Source organism: Hemitrygon akajei, chromosome 4, assembly GCF_048418815.1.
Source record: "Hemitrygon akajei chromosome 4, sHemAka1.3, whole genome shotgun sequence".
NCBI classification, from domain to species: domain Eukaryota; kingdom Metazoa; phylum Chordata; class Chondrichthyes; order Myliobatiformes; family Dasyatidae; genus Hemitrygon; species Hemitrygon akajei.
This window is the reverse complement of record NC_133127.1, coordinates 45,465,021-45,489,929: the sequence shown is the minus strand read 5'-3', so window position 1 is coordinate 45,489,929 and position 24,909 is coordinate 45,465,021. Positions and strand designations below refer to the sequence as shown.

General features: G+C 41.9%; 1 protein-coding gene across 5 annotated transcripts in view; it reads right to left on the bottom strand.

The window, feature by feature from the left end:
- The window catches only part of fam13a (family with sequence similarity 13 member A), a 277,630-nt gene that overhangs the window by 107,095 nt on the left and 145,626 nt on the right, over positions 1-24,909 (bottom strand). For all 5 annotated transcript variants that reach the window (XM_073042473.1, XM_073042470.1, XM_073042472.1 and 2 more), the window contains one exon: positions 23,226-23,398. In XM_073042473.1, the coding sequence (XP_072898574.1) occupies positions 23,226-23,398 (173 nt within the window). The remainder of the gene's footprint in view (positions 1-23,225; positions 23,399-24,909) is intronic.

Sequence of the window (24,909 nt, the reverse complement as noted above, 5' to 3'; positions counted from 1 at the left end):
GTGGCCTAAACATGAGGAAATGCGTCTTGTTGAAGAGTCTCGCCATGAAACACTGACTGTTTATTTTCCTCCATAGATGCTGCCTGTTCCTCCAGCATTGTGAGTGTGTTACTTAAGATATTCGGCATCCGCACAAACTCTTGTGTTTATAGGCAAATGGGACTAGTTTGAATGGGCATTGTGGTCGATATGGACTATTGACCTGAAGGGCTTCTTTCTATGCTGTATCCTCCATGACTCTATGATTGTAGTTTTAATTGGGACCCTCAGAACTGTTGCAGTTCAGAGACTAATGCAAACAGAAAGTCATAGAGATATAGAACAACCCTTTTGCCCACCAAGTCCACACCAACCACTCATTTATTCTACGCCTACATTACATCCCATTTTTTTTTAACCTCTTTACATTGCCATCAATCTTTCCCCAAATTCTAGCACTCACCTACACACGAGGGACAATTTACAGTGGCCAATTAGCCTACCAAACCACACATTTTTGGAATATGGGAGGAAACCGGAGCATCCAGAGGAAAGCCACAGATTAAATGCATAAATTTCACAGATAGACAGCGGCTTTACTATCTGCACCACTCTGCTACGCCTAAATACGATGTGGAAGATTAAAGGGATTAGCTTTGTTTATCAAAGCATACAATGAACTGACTCATTTGCAGCAACAACCAACACAGTCCAAGGATGTGCTGGGGGCAGTCTGCAAGAGGCGGCGTGCTTCTGCCACCAATATAGCAAGCCCACAACTTACTAACGTGCAAGTCTTTAGACTGCGGGTGAAAACTGCAGCATCCGGAGGAAACTCACACAGTTATAGGGAGAACATGCAAACTCCTTACAGCCAGTGCCAGGAATGAGTCTTGCACAGCTGGAGGTCCCATTTTTAGTACAACTATCCTTGCCCGCTTAAGTCATGGGGCATGATTTTGAAGTTTAATGTTCCAAACAAGTTTATCAAAGTACATATATGTCACTATATACAACTCTGAGATTCATTTTCTTGCAGGCATTCATAGTAAATACAAGAAACACAATAGAACCAATGAAAGGCTACTCCCAAAGGACAAACAACAATGTATAAAGCCAACAAAATGTGCAAGTACAAAAATAAATAAATAATAATAGCGATTAATAACAAAGCATTATATTGGAAAATGAAATGAAGAGTCATTGAAAGCAAGTACATATGTTGTGGGAACAGTTCATTTATAGGGTGAGTGAATTTGAGCAAAGTTATCCCTTCTAGTTCAGGAGCCTGATGGTTGAAGGGTAATAATTGTTCCTGAACCTGGTGGTGTGGGTCCTGAGGCTCCTGTACCATTTTCCTGATGGCAGCAGGCCCAAAGCGTCAACTGTACTTCTTTCCATAGTCGCTGCCTGGCCTGTTGAGTTCCTCCAGCATTGTGTGCGTGTTGCTTGGAATACCAGCATCTGCAGATTTTCTCTTGATTAAGAGAAGAGCATGACCTGGATGGTGGGGGCCCTTGCTGCTTTCCTACGACAGCACTCCATGTGGCTTTTACTCGTGACCAACTGGGCTGTATCCACTACTTTTTGTAGGCTTTTCCTTTCAAGGGCATTGGTCTTTCCATTCCAGGCGGTGATGCAACCAGTCAATGAAGTTCTTCTCAGGGTTCATAGCCAAAATTTACTTCTCAACTCAGCCTAAAAACAGATTGTCCGGGTATGATCGTTGTAAGGCCTTGATACAAATTTCTCCATAACAAGAGCATTTTATTGGCTGTAAAGTGATTTGATCATCCTGAAAAGTGAAAGGTTAGCACTATTCAATTTGTCCCTTTGAAGGTAAGAGTGATTTGTCTTGTTAGAAATATCATATCTGGAAGCTGGTATGATAACAGAAAAAAGAGATTTTGCAGATGCTGTGAGTCCAGAGTGACACACACAAAATGCCGGAGGACCTAAGCAGGCCAGGCAGCATCTATGGAGAGGAATTAACAGTCGATGTTTCAGGCCAAGATGCTTCATTAGGACTCCTATTGACACTGTTGACTGGATATTCCTCTTCATTGGTACTGCCTGAGCTGTGTTCCTCCAGTACTGTCTGTGTATGCTGCTACGATAGTGGTGTTTAAGAGGCTGATAGGTAGACAAATGAATATGCAGAGAATGGAAGGAGATAAATCATATACAATTTAATTTGGCATTATGTTTAGCACAGATATTGTGGGCAGAAGGGCCTGTTCCTGTACTGTACTGCTCTAACTTCTAAGTATAACAAGAAATGGGGCATACTTGTTTTGCTTTATGGTACTTCTGAGTTAAATCTGATCACGTACATTATAGTGAGGGCTGGACTCTGGAACTTTAAAAATATATGCAATTGCTATTGTTTCTGCCAAGAGTTATTTTAGTCCTTTCAGTGTTAAGCCAGACGTAGCAGATGCATCCAATATGCCTTTGTTTATTTGCTCGGGTTACTAAGCTTTTACTAAAAAGTCAAGCAAAAGTAAATTATTTTGCATCTTTAATTAATTTTCATATGATAATTTATTTTACAAAATTTTATTTTCATTTTTTACTCCTTTGAAATGTCTCTGAATACCATTAAGATGACATTGGCTAAAATGCTGAAGACACTAAACACAAGACCACAAGACATAGGAACAGAATGAGGCCATTCAGTACAGCGAGCCTGCTCCGACATTCCATCACGACTGATCCTGGATCCCACTCAACCCCATCTATCTGCCTTCTCACCATATCCTTTGATGACCTGACCAATATGGAAACTATCAACTTTCCCTTTAAATATACACATGGACTTGGACTCCACCACAGTCTGAGGCAGAGCATTCCACAGATTCACTGCTCTCTGGCAAAAAAAGATATTCTCCTTACCTCTGTTCTAAAAGGTCACTCCTCAATCTTGAGGCTGTGCCCTCTAGTTCTGGATACCCCCAACACAGGAAATATCCTCTCCACATCCACCTTATCCAGTCTTTTCAACATTCAGTAGGTTTCAATCTGATCCCCCCCACATTCTTCTAAATTCTAGTGTGTACAGCCCCAAAGCTGCCAAACCTTCCTCATATGTTAACCCCTTCATTCCTGGAATCATCCTTGTGAACCTCCTCTGTATTCTCTCCAATGACAACACTCTTTCCTGCAATAAAGGGCTCAAAACTCCAAGTGTGGCCTAATCAGTGTATTATAAAGCCTCAGTATTATCTCCTTGCTTTTATAGACTATTCCCCTTGAAATAAAGGCCCAACATTTCATTTACCTTCTTTACCACAGATTCAAACATCTTCTGGGAGCCTTGCACAAGGACTCCCAAGCCCCTTTGCACCTCTGATGTTTGAATTTTCTCCCAATTTAGATACTAGTCTGCACTATTGTTCCTTTTACCAAAATGCATTATCATACATTGCCCAACTCTGTATTCCATCTGCCACTTTTTTGCCCATTCTTTCAATTTGTCTAAGTCCTTCTGCAATCACATTGCCTCCTCAGCACTACCTACCCCTCCACCTATCTTTGTATCATCCGCAAACTTTTCCACAAAGCCGTCAATTCCATTATCTAAATCATTGACAAACTATGTGAAAAGTAGAGGTCCCAATACTGACCTCTGAAGTACACTACTACTCACTGGTAGCCAACCAGAAAAGGCCCCTTTTATTCCCACTCATTGCCTCCTGTCTTTCAGCCATTTCTCTATCCATGCCAGTGTTGTTCTTGTAACGCCATAGGATTTTATCTTGTTAAGCAGCCTCATGTGTGGTACCTTATCAAATGCCTTGTGAAAATCCAAGTAAACTCACCCACAAGGATTCAACATTCTCTGCCCATATGTCACCTCTCTCTAAAGACATAATTCCATCTCTTACCACACCACCTTCCCGTCTGTCCTATCAATACAAAATATATCCTTTGATGTTTAGCTCGCAACAATGGCCTTCTTTCAGCCACGACTCAGTGATGCCCACCATGTCATACCGACCAGTCTCTAACTGTGCCATCAGTTTGTCCACCTTATTCTGAATGGTACGCGTATTTAAATACAGCACCTTCAGTCCTGTGTTCTTTGCCCTCATGAGTTTTGCCTTGGTGGTATAATTTAACTCTTTGCTCTGTCTGCATTTGTACCCAATCATTGGCTTGTCCTTCTTTACATTCATGTTACACCCATCATCTACTTGTAAACCTGCTGACTCATCCTCAGCTCTATCATACTAGTTCCCATATTAGTTTAAACCATTCCCAACAGCTCTAGTGAAACTGTGCACAAGAATATTGGTCCCTCTCGAGTTCAAATGCAACCCATTCCTTTTGTACAGTTCATACCTGCCCCAGAAGAGGTCCCAATGATCCAGAAATCTGAATCTCAGCTCCTTCCTCTAATTCTTCAGCCACTCATTTATTTACCACCTCACTCTATTTCTATCCTCACTGTTGCACGGCAGAGGCAACAATCTTGAGATTACAGTCGGCCCTCTTTATCCGTGAGGGACTGGTTCTGGGACCCCTCGCAGATACCAACATTGGCGGATTCTCAAGTCCCTTATTCAATCTGTCTCAGTGCGGCGGACTTTAGGACCCAGTGGAACCCGAGACCTTATTTAACGTGTCTCAGTGCAGTGGACATTAAGACCCGGCGCCAGAACTCTGAATCCGCAGTGTTTCTGTTCATGAAAATAATCACGATTGAAAATAAAGTGGAAATAATAAAGCGATCGGAAAGAGGTGAAACACCATTGGTCATTGGAAAAGCGTTAGGCTATGTAGGTCAACGATCAGAACAATTTTAAAGGATAAAGTGAGAAAGGGTCTGCCCCGATGAAAGCTACAATTATTACTAAGCAACGCACTGGTTTAATTATTGGGTTTTGGGTTTTTGATCCTCCACATCAACCCGGCACGGTGGAGAGTGTGCTCGGAAGTGGTCTGTCACTGGATCGAACTCAGGCCGTTCCCGAGCCTGGCACTGAAACATACGTTCTTAAGTGTTTTATATGCATAGAAAGGTAAAATATATACTATATACTAAGACAAACGTTTGACTAACTGATGCTAAATAATACCGGATGTACCTGTTCCGACTTACTTAGTAAGAGAACTTCCGATTTTTTTCGATCCCGATCCACGATAACCCACGTACATCCTCCCGTATACTTTAAATCATCTCTAGATTACTTATACCTACTACAATGTAAATACTATGTAAAATACTTGTTATACTGCATTGTTTATAGAATAATGACAAGAAAAAAAGTCTGTACATGCTTGAACAACCAGTGCTGGAAGAGCACTTCCGGGTTTTCGCGATTCGTGGTTGAATTCGCGCATGCAGAATTCGCAGATAAGGAGGGCCGACTGTACTACCCTTGGGGTCCTGCTTCTCAGCTTCCTTCCTAACTCCCTGTATTCTGTTTTCAGGACCTCCTCCATTTTTCTACTTATGTTGTTGGTACCAATATGCACCATGACTTCTGGCTGCTTACCTTCCCTTTTCAGGATATTGTGGACGCTTTCAGAAACATCCCTGGCACCTGGGAGGCAAACTACCATCCGTGTTTCTTTCCCTCATCCACAGAATTGCCTATCTTTACCCTATTACTGCTGCCATTCTCTTCAGTTCCCTGCTCTTCTGAGCCACAGGGCCAGACTTATTGCCAGAGGCACGGCCGCTGTTGCTTCCCCCAGGTGGACTGTACCCCCAACAGTACTCAAGATGGAGTATTTATTGTTGAAGGGGACATTCTGCGTATGAGAATAATATGGACCCAGCAAACATTAGTTTGAGAACCCTGGAGATTTGTGCACAGATCTAACCCAGGTACAATTGCTTTTATGCACAACTGAGCATGAAAAATAGATGCAAATAGGTCCAAATTCTCACTTTTAACACTTCTAATTTAGAACTTACTACGTATTCTAATCTCTAGCTACAGTAGTGGGACATGGACTCATTACTTCTGGCTCATAAATTTGCTGCCAGCATTACTAGACTGCCTAAACATGTTCCATTTTTGAGTGAGTAACATTTTTGCTGGGCTAATGTTAAACCTGAAGCAAACAGATAATTGACTGATTATTCCTTTTTTCAAAAACATAAGCTTCCTCTTGGGGTATTATCTTATACTGTAAATTCACAAATGATGATTTGATTTGGTTCTTTAAATGTCACCTTACTTGTATGTATGCACTTGCAACATACACAATCATTCTAATGTCATTCAAAAGAAAAAAGTTAATTGCCTGTCAGTATATGGTGGAATGATTAAATGCAATGATGGAACTGAGCTAGTTACTAAAAAGTCCACAATTCTCTTGTAAAATTCAGGTTATAACAAAAGTTCACATTACAAAATAATTCTTGGATTACCAGAAAACTCTGCTGATTGCTTTTTCACATTACCTAACAAGGAACTTTGTACTGTTATCTCATGTGAATATTTAACAGGCTTAAAGCTGCAAAAAGTGATAAGACTTTATCAAAAAACAGTGTTGGTGATTGCACCATCACCATTGTGTAGGACATGAACAAGGTTGACCCTGGTCAGACTGGACCTGCAGAGTCGCTTGCCAATTATTGCAGAGAGCAGAAGGGTGAATTTCTAACGGTTATATCCTCGGCACAGAACTGGTCCTTTAGATCCACCATGTCCATGCCAACCTTTTTACCAACCTACACTAATCCGAATCGCCCGCAGTAGCACCACATTCTTCAATGCTTTGCTTATTTATTGTCTATCTGAATGCCTCTCAAGCAGTAATTGTGTCTGATTCCATCATACTCCTTGGGAAAGGAAATGGCGCTGGAGAGAGGCAACATATTGTGTGCAACTGTTTTATTTATTATCACAAAGTGGAATAAGAAATTTCATTGTATCTTGAAGTATATGGCAATAAATAATCCAATCTATTCTAAACCAGACGTCAATCTTTCTGTATGAAGAAATACTAACACTTAAAAGCTTACCTCTCATCTTAAATCTTATTTTCGATACCACTATTATGGGAAAAAGGTTAATGCCTATCTACTCTGTCTATGCCTGACACAGTGTTAGATACTGTGATACAGTCACCCTCCAGCTTTCACTGCAGGAAAAAACAAACCCAGCCAATCCCTCCCCTATGATGGAAGGATTCAATGATTAGGATAGTAGAAGGGTGTAACTAAAGCTGCTTGTCCTGGATGGTGTCAAAATGCCTTGAGTATTTCAGAACAGTAATCATCCAGACAAGCAGCGTGTATTCCATCACTCTATTTCTTATTACTCAGAAGACAAGTCCCTTTAAGGGCTGTAAACATCGTTACTCAAAACACGTATTCATGTTGTGCCTCCAGAGTACTCAAGTGCCTTGAATTCTCAGAATAATTTAATTTCAAGGAGATTTTAGCTTCAGAGTGGTTTCAGTTTTGGAGTCTTAGTTGCATGTGATGGAGAAATTGTTGGGATAAGAGTCCAGTAAACAGGCAACATCTGATTGCCTGCTCTATGGGAACAGGAAGGAATGGATCCTGTGATGGCAGGTGCATTATTTGTTAGCGTCCAACTTTCCAAGATGCTGCAATAGCTCTCACCAATCAGGAAATGGCAAATGTAATCCCACTATCTGAGAGATTCGGTGAGGCAATGTGCCTAACATCAGTAGTAGGGAAAAACCTGTTAACTGTTCTTGAGGAAATAGCAGTACAGCACTTCGAAAGTGGTGGAGTGGACAGAGGGGTCGGGAAAAGTGGGCTTGGTGGGTCTGTAGGAGTTTCTTGGGGTTGTGGCTGATGGAAAATATGTGCAGAACCTTTGCAGTGCCTGGATTTGCAGGGAGTCTTCGATGGCATACCACACTGAGGTCATTAAACAGAGAAGGAGCACCTGACATTGAATTAAACAGGTTACATAGCACAGAAATAGGCGCTTCGGCTCAACAAGTCCTTCCCTGGCATCAAACACCCACAGGTCAAGTAACCCTGATTTACTCGAAGTTCAGTTTGAGTTTGGACGCAGTCTGCATGGGTTTCCTCCAGAAAGTCTGGCTTCCTCGCACTTCCTGAAGATGTGTGGCCATTGTAAATTGTTTTGTATGTGTAGGTGAATGGTAGAATGTAGGAGGAGTAGATCTGACCGTGAGAAGAATGAATGGGATGAGTACAGAACTTAGTCAATGTGGAATTGGTTGGCATGTAATATGACTCAATGATTCATGCTGGAAACAGATTTACCCCTGCAAGAGGGCATTTTTGAGATTCACAACAATCTTTTAGTTTCACATTCTGGACTGATTTAACAAATTGAGTTTAAAAATCCAAATACCTGTGTCTACTTTTCAACTCATGTTACCTAATCATTAATCCACGTCTCTAGTATCCAGTCCACCAACACAAGCAAGAAACAAGTTCAGCAGCATACCATACATATATTATTAGCCATGAAAATTCTGGGATCTAATAGCTCTCCATTTAAAGTCCAACAGAGTACGTATTTAGAAGCAACTGTGTAAATTATAGAGAGTTATGGTCATGTGTCGGTAACAGGACCACTTCTGGTGAACCGTATTTTAGCTGCATGCCTGACCCTGGCCTGTCCTCTCAGGTGCTGTAAGGATTCAGAGACAAAGCATTGGTAAAGTGTTCTCTGTGGATCAGCTGAAGCCCAGCCTTCAGCATTAACAGCACACCCACACTCCATCCACAACCGTCCTGCCTCTGGGTCTTGACCTGAGATATCATCTCTCTTCCTTCTACAGATCCCTCTTTTCCCCTTCCACTGGGCAGAAGGTCCAAAAGCTTGTAAACACACAGGCTCAAGGACGGTTTCTATACCGCTGTTATCAGTCACTTCAACAGACCTCTTGGAGAATAAAGATGAACTCTTGATCCTTCAGTCTACCTTTCATGGTCCTTGCACCTTATCTGTCTTCCTGCACTGCACGTTTTCTGTACCTATATTCTGCATTGCTTGTCCCTTTCATCTACAATATACTTCTGTATGAAATAATCTGTCAAGGATCAGTGAAAAACAAAGCATTTCACTTACATGTGGTCATAAAAAAACGATTACCAATGACTAGATGCTGCCTGACTGGCTGACTTACCCCAACAGTTTGGGGTTTTTTTGGTTCAGACTCAAGCATCTGCAATCTCTTGTGACACCAGCTCTTCCTAACCTCTACAGGTCGTGCTTGTGAAGCCTGACCTGCCATCAAGCCATGATGGTAATCTGAAATAAAAATGCTGGAAAACCTCAGCTGGTCAGGCAGCATCTGTGAGAAGAGAGGCAACAATAACGTTTCAGGGCTGAGACCCTTGTTAGAACATTCAAAACCTCCACCAGCACCCAAAGGTAAAAATCAAAGCTTCAATCTACAAATGTTTGTAGTAGCTTGGTCCTAACTTCCCTATAATAATCCCAATTTTTGACCCACGATTTTACTGCTGCAAGTAAGTTTTTACTTACACCTGTGCACACGTGTGCTTCTGCACTTGATAATAAACTCGACTTTAACTTTGACTCACTTTTGAAAGGAAAATATGAGCAGTGGTTTCCAGCTGAGATTTCAGCAACCCATCTGCCTTCAGAACAGCAGAGTTCTTGGTTTCAGCCCGAAACCTAGATGCTGCCTGACCTGCTGAGTTCCATCAGCATTTTGTGTGTGTCTTGCTCAGGGGAGTCTTTCACTAACCTTCCTTTTAATTCTTTGTGTGATTATTTTAAACCTCAGCTCAACTTGTGAATGCAATCGTTACCATTCTTGTAAACAAAATTCCACAGCAACAGGAAGCTGGGTTGCTATGGCTTAATGACAACATTAGGAATCATAATTTGTAAGTGATAGGAAAATGCAGGAAATACACTTTCTAATCATAGAGTTCAATGCTGAAAGGGTAAAGGGCAAGGCTCATGTCGTTCTGCTTGTTATGTTGGAACCTTTTGTCAATTATTAACCAATTTTAACTATTAGCTTAAACAGTCAGGGATAAAAAAAAGCATAATTGCACAATATATCTGGCTAGAGTGGCAAACCAGAATTCTTGACATCTACAGTTATAAACCATAAATATCAAAGTTAATCACACTGTACTTACGTGTCTGTGGAATTTGTTGCCACGAGCTGCCAAGTCATTGGGTGTATTTAAGGCAGAGAAAGATAGGTTCTTAATTAGCCAGGGCATCAAAAGGTATGGGGTGAAAGCAGGGGAGTGGGGGTGACTGGAAGAATTAGATCAGCCCATGATTGAATGGCGGAGCAGAATCAATGGGACGAATGGCCTACTTCTGCTTCTATATCTTATGGTCTTATGGTGTCAAAGAAGCTATTGTTCCTGATAAATCTCTTACCATAAAAAACATCTCAAAGGAGGATATCCCAAAACTACACCTCCTTAGACAAGCTCTTCTGAAGATATTTATTTTAATTGTATTTACAGACTTACAGAATCCAACTTTATGCAAATTATCCCATACATTTTTAAAGCAATTTAAAATTTGTGATAATATGTTGTGTGGTATTCATAATGACTTTATATAGTATACACTCCACCCATTTAATGATGGGTAGTGTAAGGGTCGATTCTCAATGAAATGGAAGAATTACAGACATTCTGAACTAAGGGAAAATTGGCACACAGGCACTTCTGAGGAACAGAACCCTTATGCAACCTGGAGATTGCCTGTATTGACTTTAAACTAGACAGTACACCCTCATGGATAGGAAACTGTAAATAGGAACTGAGATAGAATCATAGAGACAAAGAGCATTGAAACAGATCCTTCAGCCCAACTCATCCATGCCAACTCTGTTACCCAATGAGCATGTCCCATCTGCCCAAGTTTGGCCCATAGCCCTCTCTACCCCTCCTACCCATGTACTTATCTGGATAGTTTTATATGTTGCTAAAGTGCCCACCTCAACTATTATTTTGTAGGTGCCACGGTAACCTGCTGTAGTGATTAGCACTACACTGTTACAGTTCGGGCATTGGAGTTTGGCGTTCAATTCTGACATAATCTGTAAGGAGTTTATATATCCTCCCCGTGGAATGCATACGTTTTCTCCGTGTTCTCTGGTTTCTTTCCACAGTTGAAGGACGTACCAATTGGTAGGTTAATTGGTCATTGTAAACTGTCCCATGATTAGGCTAGGATTGAATGGGGGGGTTGCTTGGTGGGGCAACTCGAAAGGCCAATTCTGCCCTATATCTTTAAATGAATGTTTCTTGGCAGGTTATTCAAAATACGCACTACTCTTTGCAAGAAAAATGCTGCCCTTGATGGGGGTGGGAATTGGGGTTTGGTGCTAGTATCGCTGTCCTTTCATGCAAGTGAGGGTGTCAGGGATTGTCAAGTGTCAGCAGTTGGTAATTGTTATTGTGACTATTTTTTTGCTGCATGGGGGTGGATTTTGGGGTCTGTGCGATTTGCTTCTTTCCTTTTTCGTGTGGGGGGAGAGTGTTTGCTTTTAACAACACTCATGGCCTTTCTGTATTTAATGGTTCTCTGGATTAGACAAATGTCAGAGTTGTATTGTACATGCATACTTTGGCAATAAAATAAACTTCCAAACCTTTCATGTTCCTTTTGTTTGCTTCAAATCTTAAATCTATGCCCTCTTGCATTTAGCACCACTCCCTAGGAAATAGACTATGTGCTTTCAACCTGAATATGCCCCTCAATATCTTATGTACCTCTATCAGGTCATCCCTCAGTCTCCTACATTCCAGGGAATAAAGTGTCCCCAACTGCAGGCAATACCTTGGTACAACTTTTCTGCACTCTTTCTAGTTTAATAACATCTTTCTTACAACAGTGTGATCAAAACTGCACACAATGCTCCTGGTGAGGCCTGACTAACATCTTGCATTACTGCAATATTACTTCACTTTTCGTAAACTCAATACCATAATTAATAAAGACCAGCATGATGAAGACCCACTGGTCATGCTGGATTGACATAACCAGTGGGGGGTGTTGTAAGGATGGCTGACTGGCAAGATGGTCTTTGATCAGCCTGTTGAAGTTGGGGAAGAGAAAAAGGAGGGGGTTGAGAGGGTTAATGAAGGTTCTGTAGAGTCCACTTAAGGGATGTGATGCTTATTACTAAATGTCAAAGAGAAGGGTACGTGGATATTAGTTATATAACAACAACAATTTGCTTTGATCCCACAAAATGACTAAAGGACAGGCTCCGAGGAGCTGTAGGCTGGGTGGGAAGAGTGGGTTTTGATTGTTCATCTGGGACATAATGATGGGTGTTTCCCTCAAAGATTGGTCAACAACACTTGAGTCTAGACTATGGCTAATAAAGTGGCTTCCTATGAGCTCCAGCAGCTCGGGTTCAATCCTGACCTCTAGCCTTGCCTGTGTTGAGTTTCCACGTTCTCCCTCTGACAGTGTGTATTTCCTCTGGGATATTTGGTTTCCTCCCACAGCCACAGAACATGGTGGGGGGGGGGGGGGGAGATTTGTAGATTAATTGATTGGCAAATTGCCCAAGTGTGTTGGTGAGTTGTAGAATCTGGGCAGAGTTGATGAGAACGTGGGTAGGATTAGTGTAAAAATGGATGCTTATTGGTCAGATTGATTCTGTAAGCTGAACCAGCATGGATTCTGTGCTATTTCTGTCTATGACTCTCAATCTAGTTAGCTCCCCTTTAGCTATTACCTCAGTCACAGAACAGCACTGGAAACACTTTGAACCATTTTTTATAATGCTGTTTAAATTGTAAATACATGCTGGTACAGTATTTATTTATGCAACACACACAACATGCTCGTCTCAGCCCGAAATGTCGACCGTTTACTCTTTTCCATAGATGCTGCCTGGCTTGATGAGTTCCTCCAGCACTTTGTGTGTGTTGCTTGGATTTAGATAGATAGATAGATAGATACTTTATTCATCCCCATGGGGAAATTCAACATTTTTTCCAATGTCCCATACACTTGTTGTAGCAAAAACTCATTACATACAATACTTAACTCAGTAATAATATGATATGCATCTAAATCACTAACTCAAAAAGCATTAATAATAGCTTTAAAAAAAAAGTTCTTAAGTCCTGGCAGTTGAATTGTAAAGCCTAATGGCATTGGGGAGTATTGACCTCTTCATCCTGTCTGAGGAGCATTGCATCGACAGTAACCTGTCGCTGAAACTGCTTCTCTGTCTCTGGATGGTGCTATGTAGAGGATGTTCAGGGTTTTCCATAATTGACCGTAGCCTACTCAGCGCCCTTCGCTCAGCTACCGATGTTAAACTCTCCAGTACTTTGCCCACGACAGAGCCCGCCTTCCTTATCAGCTTATTAAGACGTGAGGCGTCCTTCTTCTTAATGCTTCCTCCCCAACACGCCACCACAAAGAAGAGGGCGCATCTGCAGCATCTGCAGATTTCCTAGTATTTATTTATGTTTGCACATTTATTTCGTATCTGTACTTCTAACTTCATTTTCATATAATTCTTTTTTTCTTTACAATTCTTGAATGTTTTTGTTTTAGTCATAGAAAAGCATGGCACAGAAACAGGTCCTTCGGCCCATCTAATCCATGCCGAACCAGTTAAACTGCCCACTCCCATCGACCATAGCCCTCCATACCCCTACTGTCCATGTTGCATGTTTCATCAACACATCACAGCAAATTCTTAATACATGTAAATGGTGAATAAAATTGATTATAATCCTTGATTATCTAGCTGAGGCACACATTCTTGTTAGCAAAAATACAGCCAACAAATGGCAAGTGTGAACAAGTATGACTTACATTTGCACATTACTGGCTACTGATGCCATTTGGCCCATCATCTCCTTCCCAGCAAGTTTCTTTAATCAGAAATAAAGCTCAGAATTTTTCCATAGACAAGATAATAGTAAGCCAAAGAAGGATGTGTCAGCAGAGATAACCAAATGCCTGGTGGAGGAGATAGATTTTAGTGAGTGTTTTAGAAGCTGAGACAGATGCCAAGTTTTAGTAAAGGGATGAGACAGAAGGATTCAGGTCTTTAAGTGAAGGCACTGCTGAAGTGGTGAAGCCAAGGGATTAGGGATTAAGGATTTGGGATTTGGGGGGAGAATTAGGTTCTGGGAGCACTCTACATCTGGAGGAGGTTATGCTGTCCAGGGAGCAGAGAGGACTACAGAGAGGCTAGAGTGCAAGACAGGGAATCTTTCAATTCAGATTCTGGTAGACTGGAATCAATGTACTGTAAGTCAGTGAGCAAAGGGGTTAAGAAGGAAAGAAGACACAGGAACCTTGTGGGCAAGGCTATATTGGCATTCAAAGCTGAGGATATTATGTAGAATACTTTGCAATCTAGAAGCCAGATTAGTGAGACTGTGGGCAATAGATATGTATGACCTAACATGCCAATTTACTATTAGAGGGGCTGGTTATAGCCCTGATAGAATTTACAAGTACTGAGTCAGTCATTACTGGTATTAAGATAATTACCAGAATGAATTTCACAACCAGGAAAATATTGCTTTGTAATGTTGTTTAGAAATGACTATCTCTGACCAAAAAGGGAGATCAATTCTGATCAACATAGTCAGACAGCCCTACCATCCCCAAGTTAAGAACAGGTTATTTTCTTTCACTGACTATCTTAAGTTGCCAATTTTTTCCCTTCAAGGGGATAGAGAAATTTGGAATAAGTGCAAATAAAAAAAGATTAATTGATATTTAATCCGTTCATATGCATAAGCGTACAGATCTTTTCCAGTGGAGCACTCTCTATATTTAGACTTGTACTATATTCGTCAACGAGTTCAATCAACGCTTTAAGTCAACAACTGTCATTGAACTGTCATAATCACCAAAACAGCATCGCCATAAGCTTCAGTCAAATGCTTCAAAAGTTACAAAATATAAACTTACTTTTAACCTTTTCAGGCATTGCAATGAAACTGTATAACTTTGGGGGTGTTGTACTTTAAATTATAATTGTGACTTCTCATACATTATGCATGTTTACTACATCAATGTCTCTAATTGTTTTATTACTGGGATGACTTTTAAGGAGAAAAGTTAACTTTATATAACTCAGTTCAAATTGACAACAAAAACAATTGGCAATATGAGAAATGTTCAGGACAGATGGAGTGAACACAATTTTATTTCCCAAATGCTCTCAGCTGCACCTTTCATCAGAACTGGAGCACAGAACCGATGGGTAACAGTTAAAGGGCAAGAGAGTGGAAAGGGAACACAGCCACACCCACAAGAGCGCACACACAGAACCAGCTCTAGTCACTCTAAATCCCACTACTGACCCTTGGCCCCACTGCCACAGCATCACTATGAGGTATCGCACGCCTTCAAAACCCACTGTGTCAGAGGGGAATTCAAATTCAGACAATTAAATATATTTGGAATAAAAACAGTTAGTCTCCATATGGTGGACATGAAACTATCAGATCCATTTGGCTAACTAATAGATAGATAGATAGATAGATAGATAGATACTTTATTCATCCCCATGGGGAAATTCAACATTTTTTCCAATGTCCCATACACTTGTTGTAGCAAAAACTCCTTACATACAATACTTAACTCAGTAATAATATGATATGCATCTAAATCACTAACTCAAAAAGCATTAATAATAGCTTTAAAAAAAAAAAAAAAAAAAGTTCTTAAGTCCTGGCAGTTGAATTGTAAAGCCTAATGGCATTGGGGAGTATTGACCTCTTCATCCTGTCTGAGGAGCATTGCATCGACAGTAACCTGTCGCTGAAACTGCTTCTCTGTCTCTGGATGGTGCTATGTAGAGGATGTTCAGGGTTTTCCATAATTGACCGTAGCCTACTCAGCGCCCTTCGCTCAGCTACCGATGTTAAACTCTCCAGTACTTTGCCCACGACAGAGCCCGCCTTCCTTATCAGCTTATTAAGACGTGAGGCGTCCTTCTTCTTAATGCTTCCTCCCTAACACGCCACCACAAAGAAGAGGGCGCTCTCAACAACTGACCTATAGAACATCATCAGCATCTCACTGCAGACATTGAATGACGCCAACCTTCTAAGGAAGTACAGTCGACTCTGTGCCTTCCTGCACAAGGCATCTGTGTTGGCAGTCCAGTCTAGCTTCTCGTCCAACTGTACTCCCAGATACTTGTAGGTCTTAACCTGCTCCACACATTCTCCATTAATGATCACTGGCTCCATATGAGGCCTAGATCTCCTAAAGTCCACCACCATCTCCTTGGTCTTGGTGACATTGAGACGCAGGTAGTTTGAGTTGCACCATATCACAAAGTCCTGTATCAGTTTCCTATACTCCTCCTCCTGTCCATTCCTGACACACCCCACTATGGCCGTGTCATCAGCGAACTTCTGCACATGGCAGGACTCCGAGTTATATTGGAAGTCAGATGTGTACAGGGTGAACAGGACCGGAGAGAGTACGGTTCCCTGTGGCGCTCCTGTGCTGCTGACCACTGTGTCAGACCTACAGTCTCCCAACCGCACATACTGAGGTCTATCTGTCAAGTGGTCCACTATCCAATCCACCATGTGAGAGTCTACTCCCATCTCCGTTAGTTTGTGCTTTAAGATCTTGGGCTGGATGGTGTTAAAGGCACTAGAGAAGTCAAGGAATGTAATCCTCACAGCACAACTGACCCCATCTAGGTGAGAGAGTGCCTGTTGGGAAGTTAATCTGTTGACCTTAACTGGTTTGACCTGTATGTGACATCAGACTCACCAATGTGGCTGCCTCCTTGATTCCAATACAAATAGGGATGGAGAATAAATTGATTGTCAGTGAGGCCCACAATTAGATGACAAATAAATCAAAGAAACATATGAAGAATGTGTGTGTGTGTGTGTGTGTGTGTGTATATTCAGGATGACTGCCTAATGTCTGCATGTTGTGTGCGTATATGAGCAGTGTGTGTACACACAGGGTGTGTGTACGTGCAAGTGTATGTTTGTGGACATGTGTGTGGAAACAAGTTGAGTGCACAGTGACATTAATACCTTGGGTCAGAATACCACTGCGTTGGCTGTTCGAGAGAAGCCTGATACCAAATAACGTATAACCTCCTCCTGCAGCTACTAAAAGGAAAAGGTTAATAACACTTGCCCTTGTTGGGAAACCAAACAAACCACAACTCTCAACCATCCAATAGAATCAGAAGTTTTACCACCGTATTGTTCTTTCGTATAAAAATGGTCACTCAAAATCAAAAACTGCAAGTGATATGGCGTGGGGATGTTGTTGAAGTGCTACCACATTCTCATGGTGAGAGCCTCAATGACGAAGAGATTCGAGAATTGGCAGAGCAACACATCCTGGGTGAATCTGAGGACACGGACGGAGAAGAGGAAACATCAGCAAGAAAGGTCACCACAAAATTCCTCAGCACGATCACACAAATCATGGACCAGTTCATCGATAATGACCCTGACTGGGAGCAAAGAGGGGTGTTCTAGGCATGATTTTCTGCTACTGAGCACTGCTTCATGAGAAGGAAATTCAGAAAAGGCAGTAAATCTTGAAGCCTACTTGAAGAATCAGCCAAAGTTAGAGGAGGACCCACAAACTCATATATTTCAGGTTTGATTTTGTAAAAATCAAGCACACATGTCCATTTACACAATGTAGTAATTACCCCACGTAGCACTCCACCTCCGAGGAACATATCCTCAGTGGTAAGCGGGGTCTGAGTGTATTGGAATTGCACTCAACCAGGAGAATGGAGAGTATTTCACCATGTTTGATTTGTGGTTTGTACAGTAGATGGCAGGAAGTCTTTGGTATGATGGTGGGGGGGGGGGGGAGGGGGGATTCACTCAAAACAACACCCAGACTTCTGTTTGCTTTTGCAGTTTCAATACTGATATGACTGTTTCAGCTGAGCTTCTGGTCAGAATTGATCCACCAGGATGTAGGCAGTCGGCAATGGAATGCCATTTGTTAACTATGTATATTTCAACCACGGAGTATTACAGAAAGTGAAAGCATTGCGCAGTACATGAATTAGCATATCCCTGCTAATCAATTTGCCCATTTACACAATTCGCATTTGCCTATTTCAGTGGCTGCCTAAATATAGTGAATGGTCCGATTCTCCTACCTCCTCTGTTAGTGCATTCCAGATATCAACCAGTTTGTATACACTCTTTAATACAGGTCCTTTTTAAAGCCCTTCCTCTTACATTAGATTTATGCCCTCATGTTTTTAACACTGGGGTCGTGTTCCTTGGAGCTGGAGTGCTATGTGGGGGTCATTATTACATTATGTAAGTGGACATGTGTCCTTGATTTAAAAAAAATCAAACCTGTGATATATGAGTTTGATATCCCTAGTAGAGGAGAAAAGATTTTTGCCATTTCCTCTACCTATACATGTCATAATGTTATATACCTCTATTAGGTCATCCCTTAGCCTCCTTACTCTTAGGAAAACAAGCCCACCCAATCTCTTGGACTTCATTAGTCCAAGAACCTAGTTCAAGAGCCACAAGACAATGTTGCAGCTCTATAAAACCCTGGTTAGACCAAACTTGGAAAGTTGTGTTCAGCTCTTGCTGCCTCATTATAAGAAGGATATGAAAGCTTCAGAGATAGTACAGAGGACACTTATCAGGATACTGGCTGGATTAGAGGGCATGTCTTAATGAAGGTAGGCAGGACTTTCCTTTTTGGAGCGAAGGAGAATGAGAGGTGACTGGATAGACGTGCTCAAGATGATAAGAGGCATAGTTAGAGTGGATAGCCAGAGACCTTTTCCCAAGGAGAAAATGACTAATATAAAGGGACATAATTTTAAAGTGACCGGAGGAGAGTCTATGGGGATGTCAGAAGTTAGTTCTTTACACAGAGAGTGATGGGTGTGTGGAACACCCTGACAGGTGTAACAGTGGAGGGGCATACTTTAGAGGCATTTAAGAAACTCCTAAATAGGCACATGGGTGAAAGAAGGATGAAGGGCTATAAAAGAGGGAAAGGTTAGATTGATCTCAGAGTAGTTTAAAAGATCGGCTCAATCCTGTGGGCTTAAGGGCCTGTACTGTGGTGTAACGTGTGCTCTAACTCTCTCTGATTGAGGGAATGAAAGTTTTTAGGTAGAGGCCACTTCTGGCTGGTGTCAAGCTTGTTGAGTGTCAGATGAGAACGGTACTCATCCAGACAAGTGGAGAGCATTCCGTCACACTTCTGACTTGTGCCTTGTCGATTATTGTCAGCGAGCTCTGCGCAAATAGATTTGGCCCCTTGCATAAAGGCAGCTAATCTTGCTCTGGTGGATTATGTTCGACTTCAAGCCAGACATTAAGCGTATCAGATAGCTGCTTAGCATGAGCCAGGGGAGAGTGCATGTGTGGAGTGGTGAAAAACAAACTGCTGGAGGAACTCCAGGGGTGTTTTGTACTCCCAGTGTCAGTATTTTATACTCCAGATCCCAGCACCTCGAGTGACTCATATCTCCCTATAGTGGGGTGAACATGGCTTAAATTACTGTGGCAGTGTCATCAACCCATTTATGATCAGAAATGCTGACACTGTTAAAAGCAAAGGTTCTTATCGTCACAAGTTCCCAGTTCTCATACCTTTGTCCTAATCAGCACAAGAATTTTGTTCACTGAGCATTACAGAAAGGGGCCTGTTCTGAAATGCCAGTGGTTCTACGTAGCTGGGCCCTTTCAATCTCAGACGTGAGAAAGCTGCACACCTGAAGAGTTAAGTGGGTATTCTGTTGCTGACATATGCCATTCACATTGGCAAATGCACCCAGGAGCTTTATTAGTGAATTGATTTGGTGACCCTTTCTGATCGCTAGACACACACACACACACACGCACACGCACACACACGCACACGCACCTGGATGACAGACTTGAGTGGAACACCAACACAGAGGCTGTGTACAAGAAGGGCCAGAGTTGCCTCTACTCCCTGAGGAGACTGAGGTCCTTTGGAGTATGCAGGCCTCTCCTTCACATGTTCTACCAGTCTGTTGTTGCCAGTACAATTGTCCATGTGGTGGTGCGCTGGGGCAATGGCATCAACACAGGCTGAATAAACAGATTAGAAAGGCTGGCTCTATTATAGGAGTCAAACTGTACACACTGGAGACTGTGGTAGAACAGAAGTCTATGGAAAATCCTGGCAATTGTGGACAATGTTTCTCAACCTCTGCATGCCACTTTGACTGAACAGAGGAGCACTTTTAATAACAGACTAGGACTGTGCTGTGCTGCTCCAAAGGGTGCTATATGAGGTCATTCTTACCCTCGGCAATTAGGCTCTCTAATGATGCAACCTATAGCCTGACTGATTAAGGTAATTTATTTTTTATTCTTTCTACTTCTCTTCTAATACTTGTATATCTGTGCACTTGTAATGCTACTGTGATACTGTAACTTCCTTTGGGATAAATAAATTATCTATTTATCTATCGAACGTGTCAGGTATACTCGCCTCGATGGGAGCCTGGAAAACCCAAAATTGGATGACTTCGAACTGGGGCAAAGCCTTCCAGAAGTTTTCATGTAATTTGAGACCCCAAGCCAAATCTGGAGGAAAGGTTGTTGCACTTTCCACTGTCGTTGTGGCTTTCATATTGCATGGTTCCCGGCATTTGAAGGGCAAACTTCAAACAGTTGCTAGCATTGGAAAAGTATGCACAGTTGTATGGACAAGCCCACAGTGTGCTTGCAACCTTGATTTCAAACAAGGCAGTTGCTGGCTTGCTCAAACTTGTCCTTGACTATGTCAATCAGGTTCAGCGTGTTTACGTTAAACCTGCATTATTTGCAATGTACATCCTTGAGAGAGTAGCAAGGGTGTGAGAGAGTAGCAAGGGTGGGTCAGAGGCAAAAGTAGCAGTCAGCCACAAGTCAAAATGGGAGTGGTGCCACAGGAACAACTTCCATTTACATAACATCCTTCACCCATGGATGGGGTACAGGTTGCCTGACAAATATTTGAACTAGAGAGACACTGGGTCATGAAGTCAGTTATTTGCAAAGCTTTAACTGCCAGTCAGAATCAGGTTTATTATCGTCGGCATGTGTTGTGAAATTGGTTAGCTTAGCAGCAGCAGTTCAATCCAATACATAATATAGAAGAATAAATAAAAGTATATGTATACTGAATAGATTAAAAATCGTGCAAAAACAGAATATATGTTAAAAATGTGAGGTAGTGTTCACGGATTCAATGTCCATTTAGGAATTGGATGGCAGAGGGAAAGAAGCTTTTCCTAAAATGTTGAGTGTGCGCCTCCAGGCTTCTGTACCTCCAACCTGATGGTAACAGTGAGACAAGGGCATGCCCTGGGTGCTGGGGTTCCTTAATAATGGATGCTGCTTTTCTGAGACATCACTCCTTGAAGATGTCCTGCATACTTTGTAGGCTAGTACCCAAGATGGAACTGAATAAATTCACAGCTTCTTTTGGTGCAGTACCCCACCCCCACACCAGACAGTGATGCAGCCTGTCTGAATGCTCTCCATGGTACATCTATAGAAGTCTTTGAATGTTTTTGTTGACATACCAAATCACTTCAAACTCCTAATGAAGTATCATTATCATTATCCTAGAGCATCAATAGAGAAAAATAAGATCTGGAGGGAACATCCAATGGAATAAGAGGGGACTGGAGTAGTGGGGTGGATAATTTAATTCAGCATCACAGACAATTACAACACGAAGACTATAAACTATACACGGCACTGAAGAGAGAGAAAAATACTGCAAAAACAACACCTTAGGGAAAAAGATAAGTACAGAGTCAGAGTCAAAGCCATTGTAGTGCAAGAGGTGTAGGGTTCATTGCTGAGGTAGCATCTAGCCAATATCATTCATGGATGGTGCAATCAGCAATGTAAGAGTTGCATCCACTCCCTCTAACACAAGCCCACAGTGACTGCAGTGGACACTATCTACAACAGTATTGGAGTTAGTTGCCATGACAAAACTTCCCGATCTGTATTTCCCACCACGGTGGGGGAGAGGGGCAGCTTGGAAAGCTACCACCTCAAATTTACACATCTTCCTGACTTGGCATCATTTTGGGTCCTAACCTTGGAAGTCCTGGCACCAACAGCACCCACACAGACAGCTGGCTCCCCTTATTTGGATCAATGCCTGCTTCACTAGTGATGAACACATTCCCAAGCGATAATTAGAGCAATAATTTCCTGTGCATTACTCTGGTTGTTATATTTCAAGCAGATGTGCTTTCACCACGACATGATGCATAAGGCCGACTGAACAGGTTACCACACATTACTGGCATAGGACACTTGCACTGGGGACAGCTCTATGAGTTGGTTCTGCCGGGAGAGAGGTGCCTAGCTTGGAGAAATAAAGATCAGCAGTTACCCTTGGCACCTTAAGACAGGACCAGCCCCTGCAGGTTCAAAGGAAAGTATTCCTTCTCTGACAGGAAGAATTATGTAATGTGTACAACAAGCATTCTCCAACCTTTAAACCCATATATGTTTCAAAAGTTATACATGATTCACAGGTCCAAGTATCTCATGATAGGACACAATGGTTCTGCATAACGATTTTCAAGTCATTTCAGTAATGTTGGGTCACGGGACATGCATTGTAGACTTGGATACCATTTGCTTACTGCCCATTACTAATTGCTCTAGGATTGTAGTTTACAAGGGCAACATAGCAGCACAGACAGTAGGGCTTTTGCCTCACTGTGCCAGGGAACTACATTCAATCCTGACCTCAGCTGCTGCTGTGTGGCGTATGCGTGTTCTCCCTGTGACTATGTGGGTCTCTCCTGGCTTTGGTTCTCCAGTTGCCTGTCACATCCCAAAGTCATGAGGGCTGGTAGGTTAAATGGCCACTCAAAGTTGCCCTTAGTGTGTGAAATCTGGAAGGAACTGTTGAGAATGTGGGCAGAATAAAAAATGGGATTTATGTAGGATTAGTGATGGTCAGCATGAACTCGATGGAACAAAAGGCTTGTTTTCGTGCTGTATCTCTCAATGACTCCATGCTATAAGAGGCAACTGCATTACCTTAGGCATATATAGAGCAGGCAAGGCTGGCAGATTCCTATTTCCTGAATATCACTGAACTGCAGGTATATAACAACAATCTTGCAGTTTCAGTCACAATGCTGGAAACTGGCTTTTTCATCCAGGTTATTTAAGGAACAATTTAAATTCCCAAGCTACTGTGGTGGGATTTGAACTGGAGCATTGGACCAGGTCCTTGGATTGTTTTTTTAAAAAATAATTTAACCACTCTGTTTTCATTAAGTGACGGGCAAACCTGTTTATCTCCATGTCTTTTATACTGGAGGCAAGCTCCTCGGATGACTCCATCTCTTCTTGGCTGGCACGCCTGACAGGCAGCGTCCGTGTTTTTTCTGGAGTTCCACTCGATTGTTCTGGTTGAGGCACAAGGGAAGTTCCTGGAATGACTTTGGGCCTTGTCTTTCTGTTCTGCAATACAGAAACAGGATTATTTAAAACACAACGTATGCAGAACCAGCAGGCTAATATTGTATGTAATATATTCAGAGAATCATTGAAGCACAGGCCAAGGCTAATTAACCCATTATGATGGGTCTTAGTAGAACAATCTGATGTGACTGGGAATGAGGCCATTCATTCATCAAGTCCATGCCAGCTCAATGAGTAATGCAACCCCCCACGAAGTCTTCCCAACGTTCCTATCAACTCTCCCCAGTTTCCACCATTTACATAAACACAATGAGAAAACTTCAGTAATCTATCGATCTAGCATGGCTTTGGGAAGACAGATGTCGCAACCACAGATTCGGCAGCACAGTAGATACAGCAATAGCCCTTGTGAATTTGTACGTGTCATCTAATTATTATTTAATCATGATAGTAATTAACTCCATACTTGTCGAGACTTGGACACAGCACAGCAACGCTCCACTGCCTGTTTGCTTTCGGCCTTCCCTGAGAAATTGGACTTTCGAGTGAACTGACTCTGAAGATTAGTGGTATTCGTTTAATGTTTAGATTTTTTTTTCAGCCGCAGTGTAGGCTTAGTTTCCCATTTGAGAGTTTTAGTTAACGGCCCTATTTGGCCTAGTGTTTATTGTTTATTTTCCCTTTAACACCGTTTGCATTAAAGTTTGAGAACTATTGACCTGTTTCAGTGTCACTCACTCTGCACTCGGGCCATATCCGAACCAGGTAACAGCAGGTAACAAGCAAAGGTGCAAACTTCACACGTAAGATCTGGATCTCCTCATTGTCCCACTGTACCGGGTTTCATTCCCCTGCCCTTTTCAAATTGCAGCCTCAGATTGACTTTGTTTCCATTTTGTAGATGGTCCTTTCAGATCACACGCTCTTCATAAAAACGTTTGACCTCACATCATCCCTGTACCTTATGGCCATAACGTTAAATCTGTAGCTCTCTGTTCCTTGGTCCATCTGCTAATAGGAACAACTTCCTGCCATCCATTCACCTTCCTAAAGCATTTCTGATCTTCCACGTTTACCAATGTTCCACTCTCTTCCTTCCAGAGTTTTGGTGGTCATTGATTTTAATGAAACTTATTAAGAAATGTATCAGAAAATTCATTAGGAAATATATTTAAGTCACAATTAAGTTCTCTCTGTGCACTGCCAAGGGATGCTGTATGGCTGTTTACACTGTACATGTTCAAAGACATTTTATCTATGCAGGTATAACTGTGACACAACCAAGAAAATATGTTGCATCTATTTATAAACATTTCAATCCAGCTTTATGCATGCTTTCAAATGTATCATGGAGCAAGCCAACTAACTTTGAAATATACCATCTCCTTGAATCTGATGGACACCTCTCCAAACCTAAGTGATAATCTCACTCTTGAGTACTCTTAGCCTGCTACCTGGAAGATTTTCTCCTCAGGTCCCACCCTTACGTTCCTGCTCAAACATGGAAAAAGGAAAAAAAAAATGCAAGGCTAGAACTCCTGTACAAACAA